The 18,082-nt window shown below is 40.6% G+C and overlaps 1 protein-coding gene across 4 annotated transcripts in view; it reads right to left on the bottom strand.

Annotated features, from left to right (window-relative positions):
• Positions 1–17,577, bottom strand: part of HMGCLL1 (3-hydroxymethyl-3-methylglutaryl-CoA lyase like 1) — an 82,009-nt gene extending 64,432 nt beyond the window's left edge. For all 4 annotated transcript variants that reach the window (XM_033055898.1, XM_033055901.1, XM_033055900.2 and 1 more), the window contains exon 1: positions 17,426–17,577. In XM_033055898.1, the coding sequence (XP_032911789.1) occupies positions 17,426–17,530 (105 nt within the window). In that variant the 5' untranslated portion in view covers positions 17,531–17,577. The remainder of the gene's footprint in view (positions 1–17,425) is intronic.
• Positions 17,578–18,082: the final 505 nt, after the last annotated feature.

Raw genomic sequence — 18,082 nt, 5'->3', positions numbered from 1 at the left:
AGACAAACAATATGATTGCTGGAAGGAGAACAAAGGAAACAGTGGTCAATCTCCTGAACACATAGATGTCTCTAAACTTTCCAAGATCTCCTGAACACATAGATGTCTCTAAACTTTCCAAGACGTAGAGGAAATAAACTGGAAGAAATTAAAATCCTTGTTCATATAGTTCACACTACTAGAAGGCAGATACAAAACATAGTAATTCCCAGCATAACTAGAGAAAAAATGGAAAAGATTCAAAAAACAGTGGGATGCACTTGAGAAATATCCCTCAAAAAACCTCTGCTGTATGCTGCTGACATGACCACTGGGAGAAGAGTAGTCATGAATGAACCATGACTAGAAAAAACCCTCAAACCCTGAGAATCTTTCATCAAATGAAGTTTTCTTATTATATTAGTCCATACACATGACCTGAATGTTAACACATACCACAAACAAAGCAGTTACAACAGAGTACAAAATTCCACTGAAATACCAGATGCATTTCAATAAAAGCAATACATACAATATTATTTAGGACTCTCCATATTGTTTCTGATGCTGACTGACTAAGAAAATGAAATGGCAAAACTGATCCTAGGCTATAAACTAGGACATCACAGATAAAACAATAGCCTGGCACTTATTGAGTACAAATATTGGGACTTACCACTTCAAAAAATAATTCAATCCACCGGAGATTGTCCATGGGAGGGAAAAAGATAAAATCCAAATCAATCACTACTAAATAAAATTACAGTAATTTCACGACTATAACGCGCACCCTTTTGACTAAAATTTTCCCTCGAATCCGGAAGTGCGCCTTATAGTCCGGTGTGCCTTATCTGATGTACAAAGTTGTGAAATTTGCCAAACCGGAAGTGTGAGCTGTGAGCCGTGGGAGGAGCCAGCAGTGCCATGGCAGCCAGGTGGAGGCAGGCCCAGGGGGCCCGCGGTGCCACCCCTCCTGGGTCCAGGCAGTCCCGGGGGCCCATGGCTGCCGGTTGAAGGCGGCCCGGTGGCTTGCGGCACCGCCCCTCCCGGGTCCAGGCAGTCCCAGGGGCCCATGGCTGCCGGATTGAGGCAGGGCCTCGGCCAGCAACCGCACAGGGGGAGCTGGGGGTGGAGCCTTGCTGCAAAAAAAAAGTGCGCCTTATAGTCCGGTGCACCTTATATGATCTACAAAGTTGCAAACTTTGCCGACTCCCGGGGGGTGCGCCTTATAGTCCGGTGCGCCTTATGGTCATGAAATTATTGTAGTTAAGTTCAGAGTTAACCTTTCTGGAATAAACCAAATAATTGTTGAGGTCAGATGGTCTGTTTGAGTATATGAAAGAGTAATGATTTACATATATCAGGAGACTGTCTGAACTGGGAGATAATTCACTGTAGGGATTTTTATGGTAAAATAATAGCCCTAATATTTCTACTGTCATTTATATTAACTATTCAATTCCAATATAATCTGCTAGTATACTACTTCTTATTGTTGCAGGGTTTTTTTACAAAAAAACATTAAAAAAACATAAAAAATATGATTTTGAACAAGAAAGAATTTAACTGAACTATGATAATCATGCTTATGCTACTGGAATGGCTAGTTGTTTGACTAATCCTGTTTACAAAGAGGACTTTAATGGTGGAGGCAAAGGTGATAAAGTACAAACAATATTACCCAACAAAGAAAAATCTATTACTTTTATTTAGAAAATAGAAATTAAGATTTGGAAAAAAAGAATTCTGTCCAGTATTCTAACGAATTCTGTCCAGTATTCTAATGACATTAATAAGAAATGCCCTGAAGACTGAAAAAAAATGTTGCTGTGTTAAAAATACTATTCTTACATGAAACTAGAACATTTGAGTCACACTCCACTACTTACGGACATAGCTACAAATTTTGAAAAGCAAAACACCATCTATATATCACTATTCCATTTGAAAATCCTTTATGATAGGTCTTCCAAAGCTACAGCAGACAAGGTATTCAGGTCAAGGTTAAGAAACCTCAGCTAGCACCAGTCCCACGAAGAGGATACCAAGTAATTTCAGAGCATCTCTTTGGAGCAACTGGCATGATCTCTAGTCTTCTGCCCAAACTACACCTTAGCAGTAAATCAGACTTAATTCTTGCCCCTTGTTTTCCCATGACTCCTCTGTAAACAGAGAATTCACATCGTTCCAGACCTAGACCCAGGGACCGACTCTGCAGTTTGACCCTGGATCACTTTCATCACCTGCCTGAGAGGCACAGGTTTGCACGGCCAACTCGATTTACCACCGCTGGACCGAAACCTGACCATGACTCACTGATCTGCACTCCCAGCTGTAACCTGGGACCTCCCTTAACATCACAAACTCTCCCAATGACCTGGACTCGTGCATGAACCCTCTCCAGGTCTACCCTCCTCACCCCACTTGGCTCCTGTGGGACTGTCTGGTGACCTGCCTGTTACCACCCTCAGCTCCCTCCCTTAGGGAGCTGCTGGCCCTCACTGCTCCCTGACAGAGAGATTTCTTATTCTAGAGCTCATTGTAGTACTTGAACTTTGTTCCTTAACATCCAACTCAAATACATACTCCTTGAGTATTTCTTTACCCCAAGTCAATCAGGTTGGGATTAGAATGCAGTTTATTTTTCCCTTTCTTTGCCCCTTTCTATCAGTTGCACCTAAAACAAAAGTGCAGTAGTTATTAATGCCTAGCACCCTAAGGATAAGCTTTGTTGATGAAGGTCAGAAATATCACACTTTTCACATTATAGTAGCAGTGCTCACAAAATACATCTGAACATTAGTGTTTTGTGTATTAACTCTGATTTATCTTCTGACCCACTGGAGGCTACAGCTATCAGATGCTATGACAGTAATCCCAAAGAATAATGTTTTATTCAGGCAACGAACCAGGGTTTGACATGAAAAAATATCCCCAAATCCAACTAATAGTAAAATATCTCTGTCTGATACACAAATAGATTCATGTTCACAAAAGAGAAGAATTTAACATAATATGCAATTGTGCTGAAACACCTATCACACAGACAACTGCCACAGAGGTACTAAGTTTGCGAATCAATTTCACAGCACAGTACTTCCCTGGTCCTAGCAAAATGCAATGAGATGTAGCAAAACAAACAAGGAACTCCTTTCTATAAAAAAGAACATTTCTTTCAGACAAACACAAAATTACACATTTTCTAAAGAGCTAGAGTTAATAAATCAATATAAACTCTGTCTGCAGGAGTCTGAAAGAGGGAACAGGAGGAATTCCTCACTTCCCAGACTATTTTCCCTTACGTTAGATCAGAAGAGATCAACTCTCACATACTTTGGGTGAAACACCTGCTGATTATTTTGTGTGACTTGTAGTTTACTTTTTTGCTTACAATGGATGTACTTAATGGATGGGAAATCAGAACCTGCAGCTGCCTCCAGTACACAATTTACCTCATATAACCAATTGAAGTGAACTCAGCTTGAACTATGAACTGAAAGCCTGGAACTGTCTGTTTTGTTTAATTGAAAGGGGAGTCATACATTTAAATACTGTTTGGAGGTGTCTACTTTCACTTTTATTTTAAAAGCATAAGAATAAAATGTAATAATGTTACATTTTTAAATGCATGGGAGCATCAAAGTTGTTTTCTTTGTTGTTGTTGTTGTACTTTTCATACCATGTTGTAGACTAAACTCAACCTTCTTAGGTTATTACTCATTTTCCCCTTCCATGAGGAAGTGCAGAGTTCAGAAGTAGTAAACAAGCACAAGGTTCCTCACTGTTTTATTTACCATGTCGTGGGTTTGGAATGCATTCTGAAAACTACTACTCTTAGTCAAACAAATTACATGGGTTACCATACTGATCTTGCAACAATATTATTCTGTATTTCTCTATGACCTTCTCAGTTTCTTCATAAACTAGATTTTCTTCTCCATCACTCCATTATTTCAGGAGAACACAAAATGTAACAGTGTTTATTCCAAAACTGATGAGCTACACTTACCAGGCAAGTGTTTTTCTGAGTAACGGTATAAAGCCATGAATTGTTAGCCCATATTCTTTAGCTTTAGTCCTGACTAAATCCTTGCTTTGTAACTTTACATATATCACTTTCAAACCCCAAAACTGTACAAAACATAGATATGGTGAAATTATAGCACACTTTTTAACTGGTGGTGTTATCTCAGGGATACAGTAATGGCTATGATGGATAGAAAATCAATAAAGCAGTTATTTCCCACTCTATATAATAGTCATGAGCAAAATCTAAATACCTAAATATAAAATCTCAATATAAACATTCACAAAGAAACATATGTAAGTTTCACATACAATACAATTACTATTAGTATTTCAAATAATGTAAATAAATCTGGGGAAATATAAGCATATAATTATCAACATTTAAGACTTATTATTAATTTAGACATTTTATTGTTATTTTCATGCCTCAATAGAAACAAAGTTAGAGAAAGTACACTGGAAGATATCTATGAAGCAATTTTGATGTGAAGATAGTTACAGAACCCCAGAAGCTTTTCCCTTTAGTAAGCAAAGGGAAGAAATATGAATCATATACACTGAATTACATACATTACACATTTTAAATTGTGATCATCAAAATCATGAGAGCCCATGCTACATTGTAACTATGCAGCCAAGGACAACTTACTATATGCCACTATAGAGTCATACAGACCTTTTCTGTGGTCATGGCTTAAAATTTACCAAATGCAAGTTCCAGTGGATCAGAAAATTCCACAGGCATGTGGCAGGCTAACAAAACTGTTTTTCTATCCAGTCTTCAAAGAAGGAAATCTCAGGAACTGGAGACTGAGTGTCTAACAGAAACAGCAGCTACTTCTAAGAGTAACTGGAAACCATGTCCAATTCTCTGCCATGATGTTGGAAGTTCTTAAAAAAAAAAAAAAAAGGTAGCAGCATTACAGGACAAACAGAAAGATAAAATTAAGCCCAAAGATTGTTCACTACCTTTGAAAACAAAGAAATAACTTCTTTAATATTTATGTCTATACTTTATTTATGTCTATACTTTTGTCATTCATAACCTAACAAAAATGATAGGCCAGATTTGTCAAATAAGTCTCCTGGGTGAGACTGAACTTTCTGAATTATCACTGACGACAGTTTCTAAAAAACATTTGTTGCTGTTTTCAACAAATGCAGAGTACATGGAATAGCAGAGAACTGAATACCCAAATTACAGACAACAGTTCATGCAACCTAAAAACGCACATAGATGTGCTGCAGTCACAGAAAATTTTTGATAACTTGAAAAATAATGATCAAGGAATCTATCGGTAGTGTCAGGTGGTAGCAGAGACATAGGCAACCACAGTTAGATTTGTGTTACAGTGAAATCAATCATAAATGGTACCAGAGACCTCTATTACTAACAGGAGGCCAACATAGCCAGTCACTTCAGCAAAAATTAAAAATGTATTTTCAGGACATGGTGTATACATTACCTTTTTCTATTTCCCTAAATGCTTCCCTTGGCTAACAAGCAGTATTTCTCCATTAACCAAGCTGATTTACAGCCAACTCACTTTCATCCATATCCCTATCTTGGTCAAAGCCTGGAAAAGCAATTACACTCTGCCATCTGGGCTGGATGAAAAGGATACAGAGAACGGAGATCAACAGCATACTGATGACACTGGAGCCAAAACCTCCCACACTTTCCTTTACTATTATTTATGGTAATAGTATTATGGTGTGTACAGTGTTTTACAGGCAAGACTAAAGACAGAATTCTAGAAAGGAGAAAGAGTGGTGTTTTTCCACACACATTGAAAAAGCAGAGGCATGATCATCATTACAAATCAAACATGTGCAAGCAATTTGTTCTTTAAAATACTTTGGGATATCGGGGGGTGGGGGGAGATGAATATACTGACAAGTCAGCCCATCTACCCTATCAGGTAAGTCTCTCTAAATAACTCATTGTCAATAGAAGTGAGTTATGCATAGATCTTTTAAGAATTAAAATTAAAAGCTGAAAGTAAATCAACTATTCTCCATTACTATTGCAATCAAAATCATCTTCTGTGTCCAAAGGCTGGTCCTAAATAATTGAGTAAATCATTAATTTAAATACAGGTGGCCCACCACTATGTTTTCATAGCTCTCTTTCCAAAGGACATTGATTAAAATGACAGTATTTTAATGGCTACTTATTTCATCACTGTTGGCAACTCATCCTTCAGGAAAATTTGAAATTTATAAAGATCTTTAGAAAAATAACATCTGTAAAGTATTACCATAACAATTTCCTAATAATGGTAAGGAAATTATAACTTGAACACTACGTCATTCTTGATGTTTTCACAATGAAATTAGTCAAATGTGAGCATATTTAAAGAATATAATTTTCTTCCTATTAAGCTGAAAATAATAAAAGGCATTAAAAATTTTCCTTATACGAAATTTTAAAATTACATAGATATAAGGCACTAGATTTTAAATAAACATTTAAAATTAATTATCACTTTCCATAAGCTCACTAAAAAATATGATATATCACAGAATCTTCTGAACTGGTCAAATTTCTAATTTATTACTGTAAATAGAAATGTAGCAGTAATTTTAGCACATTCGAATGATGCAAACCTGAAAACATTGATGTGGAACAGGTAGAAGAAAATATACTGGTACTGGAGGAACTATGACAAAGATAAAACCAAACTGGGAACATATCACTTTGGACTGTTTGAGAAGATTAAGGGTTGTCATGGCAAATGGAATCATGTTATTTCCCAAATTTTTATTGCTTTCACTTATAGACTTTGCACATTTAGGAAGCTGCTTTTTTTAAAGCCTCCACCTTCTGGATAACAAAGTGCTCAACTCATGAGAAAGAAATTTATGTAGTTGTAAAATCAGTAATAAGACCAGTGTTAACTAAGGACAAAGAAAAGGAAAAAATATCTAATAGTAGTACTACTTCTAGCTGTACTTTTATTTTACTGTGACACATAAACCTAACTGAGGGATTTTTCCACCTACTGACAATTGATGATACTGGTTATGGACTAAATGGCAATGCAGCCAGACCACTCATTAAGCTCAAAATGTCCTGAAATGTTCCTAATGATAGGACTAAACTGGACTTTAAAACACCTGCACTTAAGTATCTACACAGTTATGTCTACAGGTGTCCTAGGTATCCCTGTACAGTCAATATTTATATTCACATAAAATGTCTTAGGGTTCCCTAAACACAGCATGCAGCACACAGGTTCTGTGGCTTTTTGGAAGCCAGAGATAAAGGAGGGTAGTACAGAGCATCTAAAATGGCATCACCAATAAAGAATGGCCAGCTGAACGAAGCCACTTCTCAGCACTGTGAGCAATGGCCAAAAGCATATCCAACTATGCAACAAACACTAGGGGCACAAGTCAGATGGTAATTACAGGTATCCTTATTCATTTGGGATGCATCTGACTTGACCTCTAGCCATTGTGCCAGAGACCACGAGTCTCCTGTAAATCCTATTCGATACCTGCCAACCCTGTAAGTTATCTCAGCTACCTTAGGGCATCTCACATGGCATCAGATAAGAGTGCTTAGGAAATCAAATCGAATCATGAATATCATAAAATGGCAGGGAGACAAGAGAAAATTCTCAATCACCAGTTGATTCCTCTCTGCATAGCCAACAGGCAACTGGCTAAGTAGCTTAACTTTCCGTCATCTTCATTCACCCCATTCTGGCAACAGTGTCATGCCAAGGCCAATGAACTGAACTCTGTCTTCTCTTTTCCCAATAAAATATTCATGTACACTGCTTTACTTTCTATGAAGCTAGTGCATAGTTCAATTCAAATTATGTTTCCAGGGTTTTAAAAATTCAGCTGTGATCTGTTAAATCTTTTCCCTAATCCCAGTGTTCCACATGACATACCTTCATCACTTACCTTGTTCCTCCCTTTCTCACATACTAACACCTATATTTAATCTCATCTTAACCACTTGCATTAAAAGTAAGCCCTAAAGCCACATACAGTTCCTTTCCAGATGCTGCTGTTGAATTATTTCCCCATGGGTTTCACCTAACATTCCGGCAATGTCCTCTGGCGCTTCAGTCCACACATCCCATCCATTCAAAGCCTTTAAACTTCTTTTTCCAAGAAACTCATAAACTAACACCTTTATTCTCATACAAAACAGCTAACATCTGTGGACAAAAAACCCCCACTCAAACAAAGAATAAATGTCTACCCAGCACAGTTTTTTCACCAATGCACCTTTTAGCAGTTTTTGCATGTAATAAATCTGTGTTTTTGTCACAAGAGCTGCTGAGAATGACTCTCATAAGAGTATTTAATCCAAATAAATTCAAATGCAATGCCACAATTGAAGTAACTTTCATTCATTTACACCAAACTATAAAATAAATCTCCATTTAACAAGGGAATTATCTAAAAATAATACTGGCTATAACAACATTCCAACATTAAATATAATTTCCTTCTTATCACCTGCAGGATCTTCTCCATCTTTTGCAATATTAGAACTTTGTCCCAAATGCTAATCAAAATCTTCACCATTGACATGATACCTAATCCAACTAGGTTAAGTTCTAAAAGTTAGGGAAAAAAAGCTACGAGCTTATTATTTCTAACTGTAATAACTTAAGTTTGAAAGCCAACCGTTAAAACTGTCTCTGGAAATACTTTTTTGAAATGTTAATCATGCATTTAGCAGTTTTCTGGTTCCTCTGAAGTGACTGAATAAAAGACCAGGTAATAAAATAAGTGTCTGATTAATAATATCTTAGGTAATAAAATTTTTATTATTCATTGTATGTCAAGTCCCCATCAACATAGGAAATAGAATAAATCCTACATCTCTACTGCACTACTTAATTTTAAAGCATGTGTACCATTTTGACATTTCTACCCCAAAAGGGCTATATAAGCATACATTATTAACACAGCAGTAGTATTTCCCTTTTTCTGAAAAGCAAAAATGCTGAATTTGTTTTACGGGTATTAAGCACAGCATGAAAGTCTAATTTTAATCACGCCCTCATCTCAAAAATTTCAGATCAACCAACAAAGCAACTTCTCTCAGAATTTCAATATTCTGATGAGTTTTCCTAAGTGACAAAAGATGGATTAGATAGAGAGAACCTTTTCCCACAAATTTCTGCCTGATTTTTATTCCCATTCTTAAAATTATTATTTTCCTATTTTCTGTAGCATTTTCTAAGGTTCAATTAATTGATGATCCTTACTGAGTGCATAGTACTTCAGGGCACTGTATGTCAAGGTCCACATCTGCACTATCATCTGCATCAGCAAACTTTTCAGGTGGCACATTTTACTGAGCAAGTTCACAATACCACACAACAGTGTCGCATTCATACTTCATCTATCTTTTTGAATATACATTTGGGAGAAAAGAAGGATGCTACAAAAAATACTACACCTTTGTTAAATGAACAAGAGCTCTAAACAGTAGAAGAGAATTCAACACAGCCTGAAGTACTAAATAACTACTTTTCTATAGCCCTCCACAGTTTCTTTAAGCATTACTTCTTTCATACATGACATGTTAAGGATTCTCAATAGCCTTCAGCTCCTAAAATTTCAGAGAATCATCACCTTGTTAAAACACCTCAAATATCTATGTAGTGAAAGAAATAAAGATGACAAGAACTCAGTTTTATCTATGAGCTATACCTACACTGCACCAGTTCTTCACGTATAAACTGAAATTCAAGCACACACTTCCATAAACATGTGAATCTTTCAACCCAGGTGTTGCAAGAGTTGAAGCTACCTTCTTCCTCATAAACACCAAAAAATAGTCCTATCATTAAAATGTAGAGAAAACAAGTACAGTAATTTGACGATTACAAGCCGCACCTGATTATAAGCCGCATTTCCGGGTGCCAGCAACATTTCATTCTTCCTCCATATATAAGCCGCACCGGATTATTAGCCACACTTTTGTTCACAGCGAGTATCCGTGTGCAACTTTCACAAAGTTGCCAATTAGTAACAGAATCACGGGATCATGGGGTTTACTGGCTCGGTTCAGGGTGGGCTCGGCCCGCTCAAGGCTGCTGACGGGGCCGGGTGGCCCAGCTTGGCACTGCCGCTCGGTGGGGCCGCTCGGGGCTGGCTGGGTGGCGCTGCCACCACCGCCGCCGCCAGGCTCACTCGCCCCCGCCTGCACCGCCACCGCTGCGTTTGCTTGCCGTGGCCCGGCTCTGACGGCCCCGCCTCTGCCGGGCTTCCCCTCGCCTCTGCCAGGGCCGGTCAGGTTCCAGCTCAGCTTGGGGCTGCTGTGGGCTCGCAATTCCGGGTTGGCAACTTTTATAACATTGTTCATCTATAAGCCGCTCCGGATTACAAGCCACACTTCCAGGTTCAGACCAAAATTTTAGTCAAAATGGTGCGGCTTATACAGTAATTTCACGACTATAAGGCGCACCCTTTTGACTAAATTTTTCCCTCGAACCTGGAAGTGCGTCTTATAGTCCGGTGCACCTTATCTGATGGACAAAGTTGTGAAATTTGCCAAACCAGAAGCGCGAGCCACAATGAGGGGGCGGTGCCACGGGAGCGCCGAGTCACAAGGTGGGGGTGGGAGCGGGCAGCCACGGCTGGCAGGAGCTGTGCGGGGAGGGAGGAGGCTGCTGCCAGCCCCAACCCGGGCGGAACAAGAAGCCGGGTGGGTCCACCCTGGGCGTGGGGGCGGGGGGAACGAGAAGTCGGGCGGCCCTGGCCCGGGCGCGGAGGGAACGAGAAGTGCAAGCCCGCAACAGCCCCGAGCAGAGCCCGCCCGCGGCATCGGAGCAGCAGCGGCGCGGCCCGGGCAGCTGCCGAAAAGCGGCAAAGCGGTGCTGGCCAAGCCCTTGCGGCTGCTGAAAAGCGGTGCCGGCTGAGCCCCTGTGGCCGCCGAAAAGCCGCGGCGGCGCAGTCCCCGCAGTCGTGGCAAAGCAGCAACAAGTGGCGCAGTTGCAGGAAAGCGGCAAGAAGCAGCGGTGCCTCCGCCAGCCACGGGGAAGTGGTGACAAGTGCCACCGCCGCCGGCCGCAGGGAAGCCAGGATGCAGTGCGGCCGTGCGGTGGGAGCCAGGAGCCGTGAGCCATGCCAGATGGCGCCGGGGGTGGGCGGGAGTGCCGGGGCCTGCTGCACGGGGAGGGCGCCTGGGGCTGCGTTTAAAGGTTACACTGATCTGTGAAAAATGTTTGCAAATTGAGCACCTGCCAGTAATCCATTACTTTGTTGCGTGCGGCGCAGCTCCTCGCTGCAAAAAAAAGTGTGTCTTATAGTCTGGTGCACCTTATATGATCTACAAAGTTGTGAAATTTGCCAGCTCCCGGGGGGTGCGCCTTATAAATCATGAAATTTCTGCAACTTCATCATAGGTATCTACCATTCTACCCTTAAGCATTCTAGGTACTCAGAATTCCTTCCAAGTGAAAAAAAAACCCCAATCACCTATAGAGATAACAGTAAACAATATTTATCACCATATCAGAAAACTAAAAATGAGAAAATCTGACTAATTAGAAGCAGTAAACATTTTGCTTTATGAAAACTTCTTTGTCTGACCAGCTGGTACAGTAAGCTTCTAAGATGAGATTTCCTTACCAAAACTGAAAGAAGTTCACACATCCCAAATTGTAAGTAAGATCCTTATTACAAGAAATTCTCATTTATTTCAATAGGAATTAAATTTGGATCTGACTGATCTTCAACAATTCACTTATCTTCACTCTCAGCCAAAGCTATCAGAAAAGAATGATCTCAAGATGCATTAATTTTAGGATCATTATCTGACATGAGGGGTGCCTTAAATCAATCCTCCTTCTTGAGCAGGCATGAGAGGAAATGAACATCACTGTGCCCATATTTAGGCTTTGAAGGAGAGGGAGGTGGGAAAATCAAAAATGCTTACCAAAAAGCAGATATGGGCCTGAGTAAAAACTTCCTGTGCATTTTTTAGTTCCCAAATTTGCAAAGCAAATCCTTTACAGTATTTCCACTTTTATTATAAATTTTTAATTCACTTAATAATCCCAATATGGCATAGATCTCTATGAACTAAAAAGCTCCTGTTACCCATTCAGTATTTACAGGCCAATGTACAAAAGAACTGAAAGTCTGTGACTCCACTTAGGTAAAACCTACACTTTATCAGCTTAACTTCTAACATCCTGTTTGGCACCCCTAACAAACCAACCACTCAGCCTTTCCAGACTTTTTCTTTTCAATGCTCTTGAGATCTTACTCTGCAGCATATAAAATAGCTGACTGAAAAAGCTGGCGTGAGTTTAGTGACTAGATCTTCTGAAGGGGAAACTCCTCTTGACTTCAAAGAACATTTTACAAAGAGCTCAGCACTGCACTCTCCCTACTCCAGTTAAATTCAGTGGGAGGGTGTTTTATTTACTGCCTTCAGTGTCAGCATGTATCATATGCCATTCATCATTTCCAAATTCAATAAGAAAAAAAGAGCATGGTGATACAAACTGAAGAGATTGCTATAATTTCAAATTAAATTACAATCTCTCCTGATTTATTCTTTTATTTATTCTATTTTTATAGTAACTTTTATGCTTTACATCTTATGAACACTAAGAAAAAAAATGGTCCTTGGAATCTGCAACAAAGCAAAAAAAAAAAAAAAGTCCCATTTTTGGGACATTATTGTAATGTATTCATTGAGAAAATAATCCATTTAATGAGTTCTGTATTGACAAGGCTTCTGCATGTAGAAGAATACAGAAAGACTGGAAGAATGTAGGACTGGAAATCAGGAATTTCATAGTCTCTTAGTTATCAATTATTTGGTCTTTGATTATATGAAAGACAATATAAGGTCAGGATGAAAATACAGAATGAGGTTTAAGAATGGTGGACAAAGGAAAGAGGGAAAAAAGATCTTTGCCCACTGAAATTAACTTTCTTTATAAAGATTTCATTAATTATCTTTAAATAATGCCATCTTTTGAGTGTTAAGAAACAAAAACTGTAACATAAAGTCCAGGAAAACTACTGTGTTTTTTCTCTACTTACATGCAATTTTCATTATATTAAAAAAAAAAAAATTGGTATAACCAATGATGTATGGTAATCGTCATAGTAAATTAATAAATTTGCAATATTGTTGTCAGCAATTTTTTATGGTACTTCTTAACTAGATAAATTGAATTAAAAAATGAAAATAGTCTAAATAGTTATTTAATGAGAGACAGAAAACGTTAGTTTATTCCTGGAATATATAATTGCATGGAGATAAAAAGAACATTAAATAGAGTATGTCTCACATCAGTTGCTCTGAGGTGTACCTAAAAGCCTCAAATAAAAGATATCTGCTGTCTCCTCCCAGGTTGCATAATACCACATGCCTCATTTTTTATACTGTAATTTGAATCAAGAATCAAACAACAGTGAGTAAGACATATATAATTGTCACGTGGACTGTGGGTTCTTTTGCTATTCTTGAGTTACTAAAAAAAAACCTGAGAGGTTTCTAGCATATGTTGAAAACATGACAATCTGTTACAAAACCTAAACTAGCAAATTAAAACTGCAAAAATAAGACACTTGTGTGCATCTCTTGATCCAAGAGTCTCATGCAGTGAGGAGATGAGGGAATCTAAGTCTGTGCATTTTCAGTTTGGGTGTTTAGGCACACAGCATTATAAATCATTGCACTCAAGGCTCTGAAACGAAAGTTAGAGGACACAAGTTTTTGCTCATTATTTTATGTATTTAGAACCTAGCATTTCTGTTCCTCTCCAGTTATAAAACTTTCCAATGGTAATATCCTGAACAACTTAATGATTCTGGATATTGCATTCCATATGACAGCCGAAGTCAGTGACACAAATCCTACAACATAACATAGCACACATTAGCACTACTTAGACATTACACTTCCTACAGTCACACCTATGTCCAGCAGAGTAAGAGACTAGAGTCTCGTTTCTGTCTTATTTTTGCTGTATTTGTTATAAGTGTAGGTAGTCCATATGACTCCTATATATTCTTATTTTACTATATCCCTTAAGTACACCTAACTAGTAGTACATAAACACAAGCATTTAAGAAAACGATGCTTATAATTTAGCTATGCTTAACCACTATCCTCTTGCAGTGTAGGATTCCCCAGTTTAAAGCAGCAGGTAAATACTCATGCTGAAGTTGATACTCTGACCTTAACAAAGTTAAGTCTTTCACACTTCTTTAGCCATCCAGCTCTTCCCTGCTGTGTCCTTATCATATTCCTAGGGCAACAAAATTTCATCGTAGGGTACATGAAAATATAACATTAAGTCTGTAGGATAAGACCAATGTCAGTTACTCTCAGACCATCTCTTCTTCAGAAAGAAGGTTCTTGCTAAACAGGAGGACACCAGCAGCAGATAAACACCTTCACTGCTCAGCCTGAGCATTTCACAAAACAGACCACAAAGTACATTACACACTCTGGTCAAATCCTGTGACTCACCATCAGTAACAACCTTGATCACTGCAGAAATCTCCCCAATACTGCAATATCTACAGCTACCTCTCTTCTCCATAGATACCAGCATGTTTTACAGTTCTGGTATAAATCCACATCTTAAACAAATTCTCATGTGACTACAGCTCTTACTCAGTAAAAAATAAATCAGATCTTTAATATTAAGTTAATCAGACCTGTTAATATAACCCATACACATTGGGTAATGCTAAGAAAATTAAACTGAACTGTATTCCTTGTATGAAGCATTACAGAAGCGTTCTGAAGCAAACTGTTAAGAAATCAACAACATGGAGAAAGGCGTACACACTGCAACAGGAATGTGGTGTCTCATTGATAGTCAGGTGTTCAGTAATTTTTTGATGCAATACAGACTAGTCTAAATAAGACTGAAATAGGTATTAGTAATTTCTACAAACAGGCAGTAGAAAAATGTATTTACTGGGTATTTGGCCACCTAGCCAAATTACCTATTACTTTTCGTATCTCCTTTTTAATAACTTTATTAGTCAAGGAAGTCTATCTCTTAAAGTCAAATATTGTTCTAAAAATAACACAAAAATGGTTGGTTAAATGAAACAAATAAGGGAAAACAAAGATTAAGACATCCCACTACTCACTTTAGAACCCATTATTTCACCTTCAGTAGAGCTTCAAGTGGTTAAACCTGGAAAGGACTATAAATTAGTCAGTACAGTATATAACCAAATTTTTATATATTTGGGGTTTTTAGACAAAATAGAATGATTTTATTTTCGCAAGAGCCCTGGTAGCAGCATTTATATTTTATTTTTTGGTGCTTAAGGAAAAATCGTGACGAACTCCTGAAAATATTTCAGCAGGTTAATAACTCTTTATTTTGATCAGTCATGAAAGCATTATTTCTGGGAAACTGTTCTTGTACCTAAACACCCTTTCCTATTTTATTTCTTAGTGTACCCTTATAAATATCATTATAGTGGTGCTGCCATAACTATCTTGCATACACTGGTCATTTAAAAAAAAAAAAAAAAGACCAATAAACCTTTTTACAACCATTACTTGAGCAAGTAGAGTTTCTAGATCATGTAAAAAGAAACACCTTTTTCTTGAACAAGATTGGTATAGAATGCACTCCTACACAAGGAAAACCTTTGTGGGTTGTTTAAGAATCCACGTGAGAAAAATGGAAATTTGAACAGATTCATGTAAAATCACAGCAAGGTAATGCAGAGGGAAATGCTAAAACATGAACAATGACCAGCTCTGAATTTAATTAGTGCACTGCGCAGCTCGCACCCACACCAACGTGCACAGGGAAGATGTTTGCTGTTGATTCTCATGTTTTCTGCTTACTGATGACATCTTTCTGTATCCTTGAAAGAAGAAAAATGGTGACGAAAATGAAAGAAGAGCACTGCAAAAATTAAGTAAAATGATCCATTACAATAAGGAAAACCTTATTTTTAAATCTACTATTTTCTGAGATGTTAATGATTGTACATAACTGCAAACCCACTCTGTTGCAAAAGCATTTTCAAATGCTTCATCTGATAGGGGGAGAGACACTGATACAATCAAGTGGCATGTCAAGGTATTCTGAAGGAAACTTTTAAAATATGTTCAGATCTTTTGAAAGAAAATGATGCAGCAAAATGTAGTGAGGGCACATGAGCAGAATTATAATGCTTTGCTTCAGGCCTAATGCATAAAATTACATTAATTCTATTTTATTTCTTTACCATAAAAAAAATCCAAAAATAAAAAACTTATTATTTCCCCAAAATTTAATGCTGGATAGACACTATTCCCAGGGAAATATGATAGCCAGAAGCTGTATGAGGCTTACCTATACAAAGCCCTATGCTCACAGCAATGTTGCTTTGGGTATTCCATATTAGCAACTTTCGAGATATGAGGCTCAGACCATATGAAGCAAAACTAAAATGCTACCAGTTTTCATACCACTCAAAACATTTTATCATCTCTCCACCTCTGAAGTCACATTGCTCATAATTAAATGTCACTTCCCAAGAGTGGACAAAAATGGAAGATGATCCCAAGCACCTATCTGAAAACAGAAGATGCAACAAACAAGAGATGCTTTATTTTGCTCTATTTAAATATTTTGTTCTAGCTTTGGCTTATATTTGTAAAAGCTTGAAGTACTGACTGATTACTGGAGCTGGAGTTGGACTGAATGACTGTTCAGAGTGGCTATGTTGGCAACTTTCCTTCACTTCCTCCCCTACAAAGCCACGTTTAGGACACTCATGGCCTACGGTGTGGATTTGCCAGCCCGCCCGGGCACCTCTCTAACCTGCACTACCGCAGTCACTGTCCCCACCTGCTGAGAGCTCAGAGCCAGGAGGGTGAGCAGCACCGTCACGCACCCCTCCGTGACAGCCCCGGCTCTGTCCGCACCCCCACGGCTGCAGCGACTCTTCCCTCGACACAAGCGCGCCCGCCGCACTCGTGGGAACCACACAGGCTGGTGGAGCAAGGGCAGCGCCGCGGGCCCGCCCAAACGCGTGTCACCCTGCTATTTTATGGTTTTCACTCAGTGAATGACCACGCGTGGCAAGGACCACTGGGTGGTTACGCCACTGGCTCACCGCTGCCCCAGCGCCACCCACCTGTGCTCGTAGTGCCTGGAACACGGTGTGTCAAACACCGCCCGTGTGCTCAAACACTGACCAGGCACAGCCCAGCGCCGCGGGGCGGTGGGTGAGGGCAGCCCCCCCTACCCCGCTGCTCCGGGCAGGACGGGACACAGGAGAGAGGAAAGAGGAAAGAGCGGGCACTGCGGGGGCACGGGCAGGGCCGGCAGCGGAGCGGGGGACGTGCCTGAGGGGCGGGGGGCGGCGGCGTCCCGTCCTCCCCCTGGTGGCGGCCGCGCCCCGTAGGGCGGCCCCGTCCCATCCCTCGACCCGCGCCGGGCGGTACCTGCGCGGGGTGCGCGGCCGCGGGCGGCTCCGCGATCCACAGCTGCTCCTTGAGGAGGTGCTGGTAGCTGAGGCAGTGCTTCAGCGCGGACGGCACCGTGCCCATGGCTCGCTCGGCAGCCGCCGCCGCAGGGAGGGCGCAGCCTCCCGGTCCGCGCGCCAGCAGCCGCGCGATTGGCGGAGCACGAGCGCCGCCGCGTCCCCTCCCGCGCGGCTGCGGCGGCCGCCGCCTCACGCCCCCGGCCCCGGGCTTCGCCTCGAGCGGCTGCTTCGCCTCCTGCTCCCCTCGCCTCCTGCCCCCCTCGCCTCCTGCCCCCCTCGCCTCCTGCTCCCCTCGCCTCCTGCCTCTCTCTCTTTCCCGGTGGAGGAGCGGGGCAGGGGATGCCCGCGCTCGCCTGCAGTCGCGGTGTGTGCTTGCGGCACAAACCGCTGCGGAGAGCCCGAGGGCCGAGCGTGGGGGCCCGCGGCCGTCCTGCTCCGCATCCCCCCTGGCGCCCTGCACGCCCGCGGGACACCGGGCCCGGCCTGGCCTGGCAAGGCTTGAGGCAGCAGGGGGGAAAGAGAGGACCAAAGGGAAAGGACAGGGCTGCTTCCAGTCCAAGGCTACGTGTCCTGCTCGGCATCCCGGTGCAAGATAAACAGGTCGTGCTGGCTCGGG

The sequence above is a fragment of the Catharus ustulatus genome, chromosome 3 (assembly GCF_009819885.2).
Source record: "Catharus ustulatus isolate bCatUst1 chromosome 3, bCatUst1.pri.v2, whole genome shotgun sequence".
NCBI lineage: Eukaryota > Metazoa > Chordata > Aves > Passeriformes > Turdidae > Catharus > Catharus ustulatus.
This window is presented reverse-complemented; position numbering and strand designations above follow the sequence as displayed.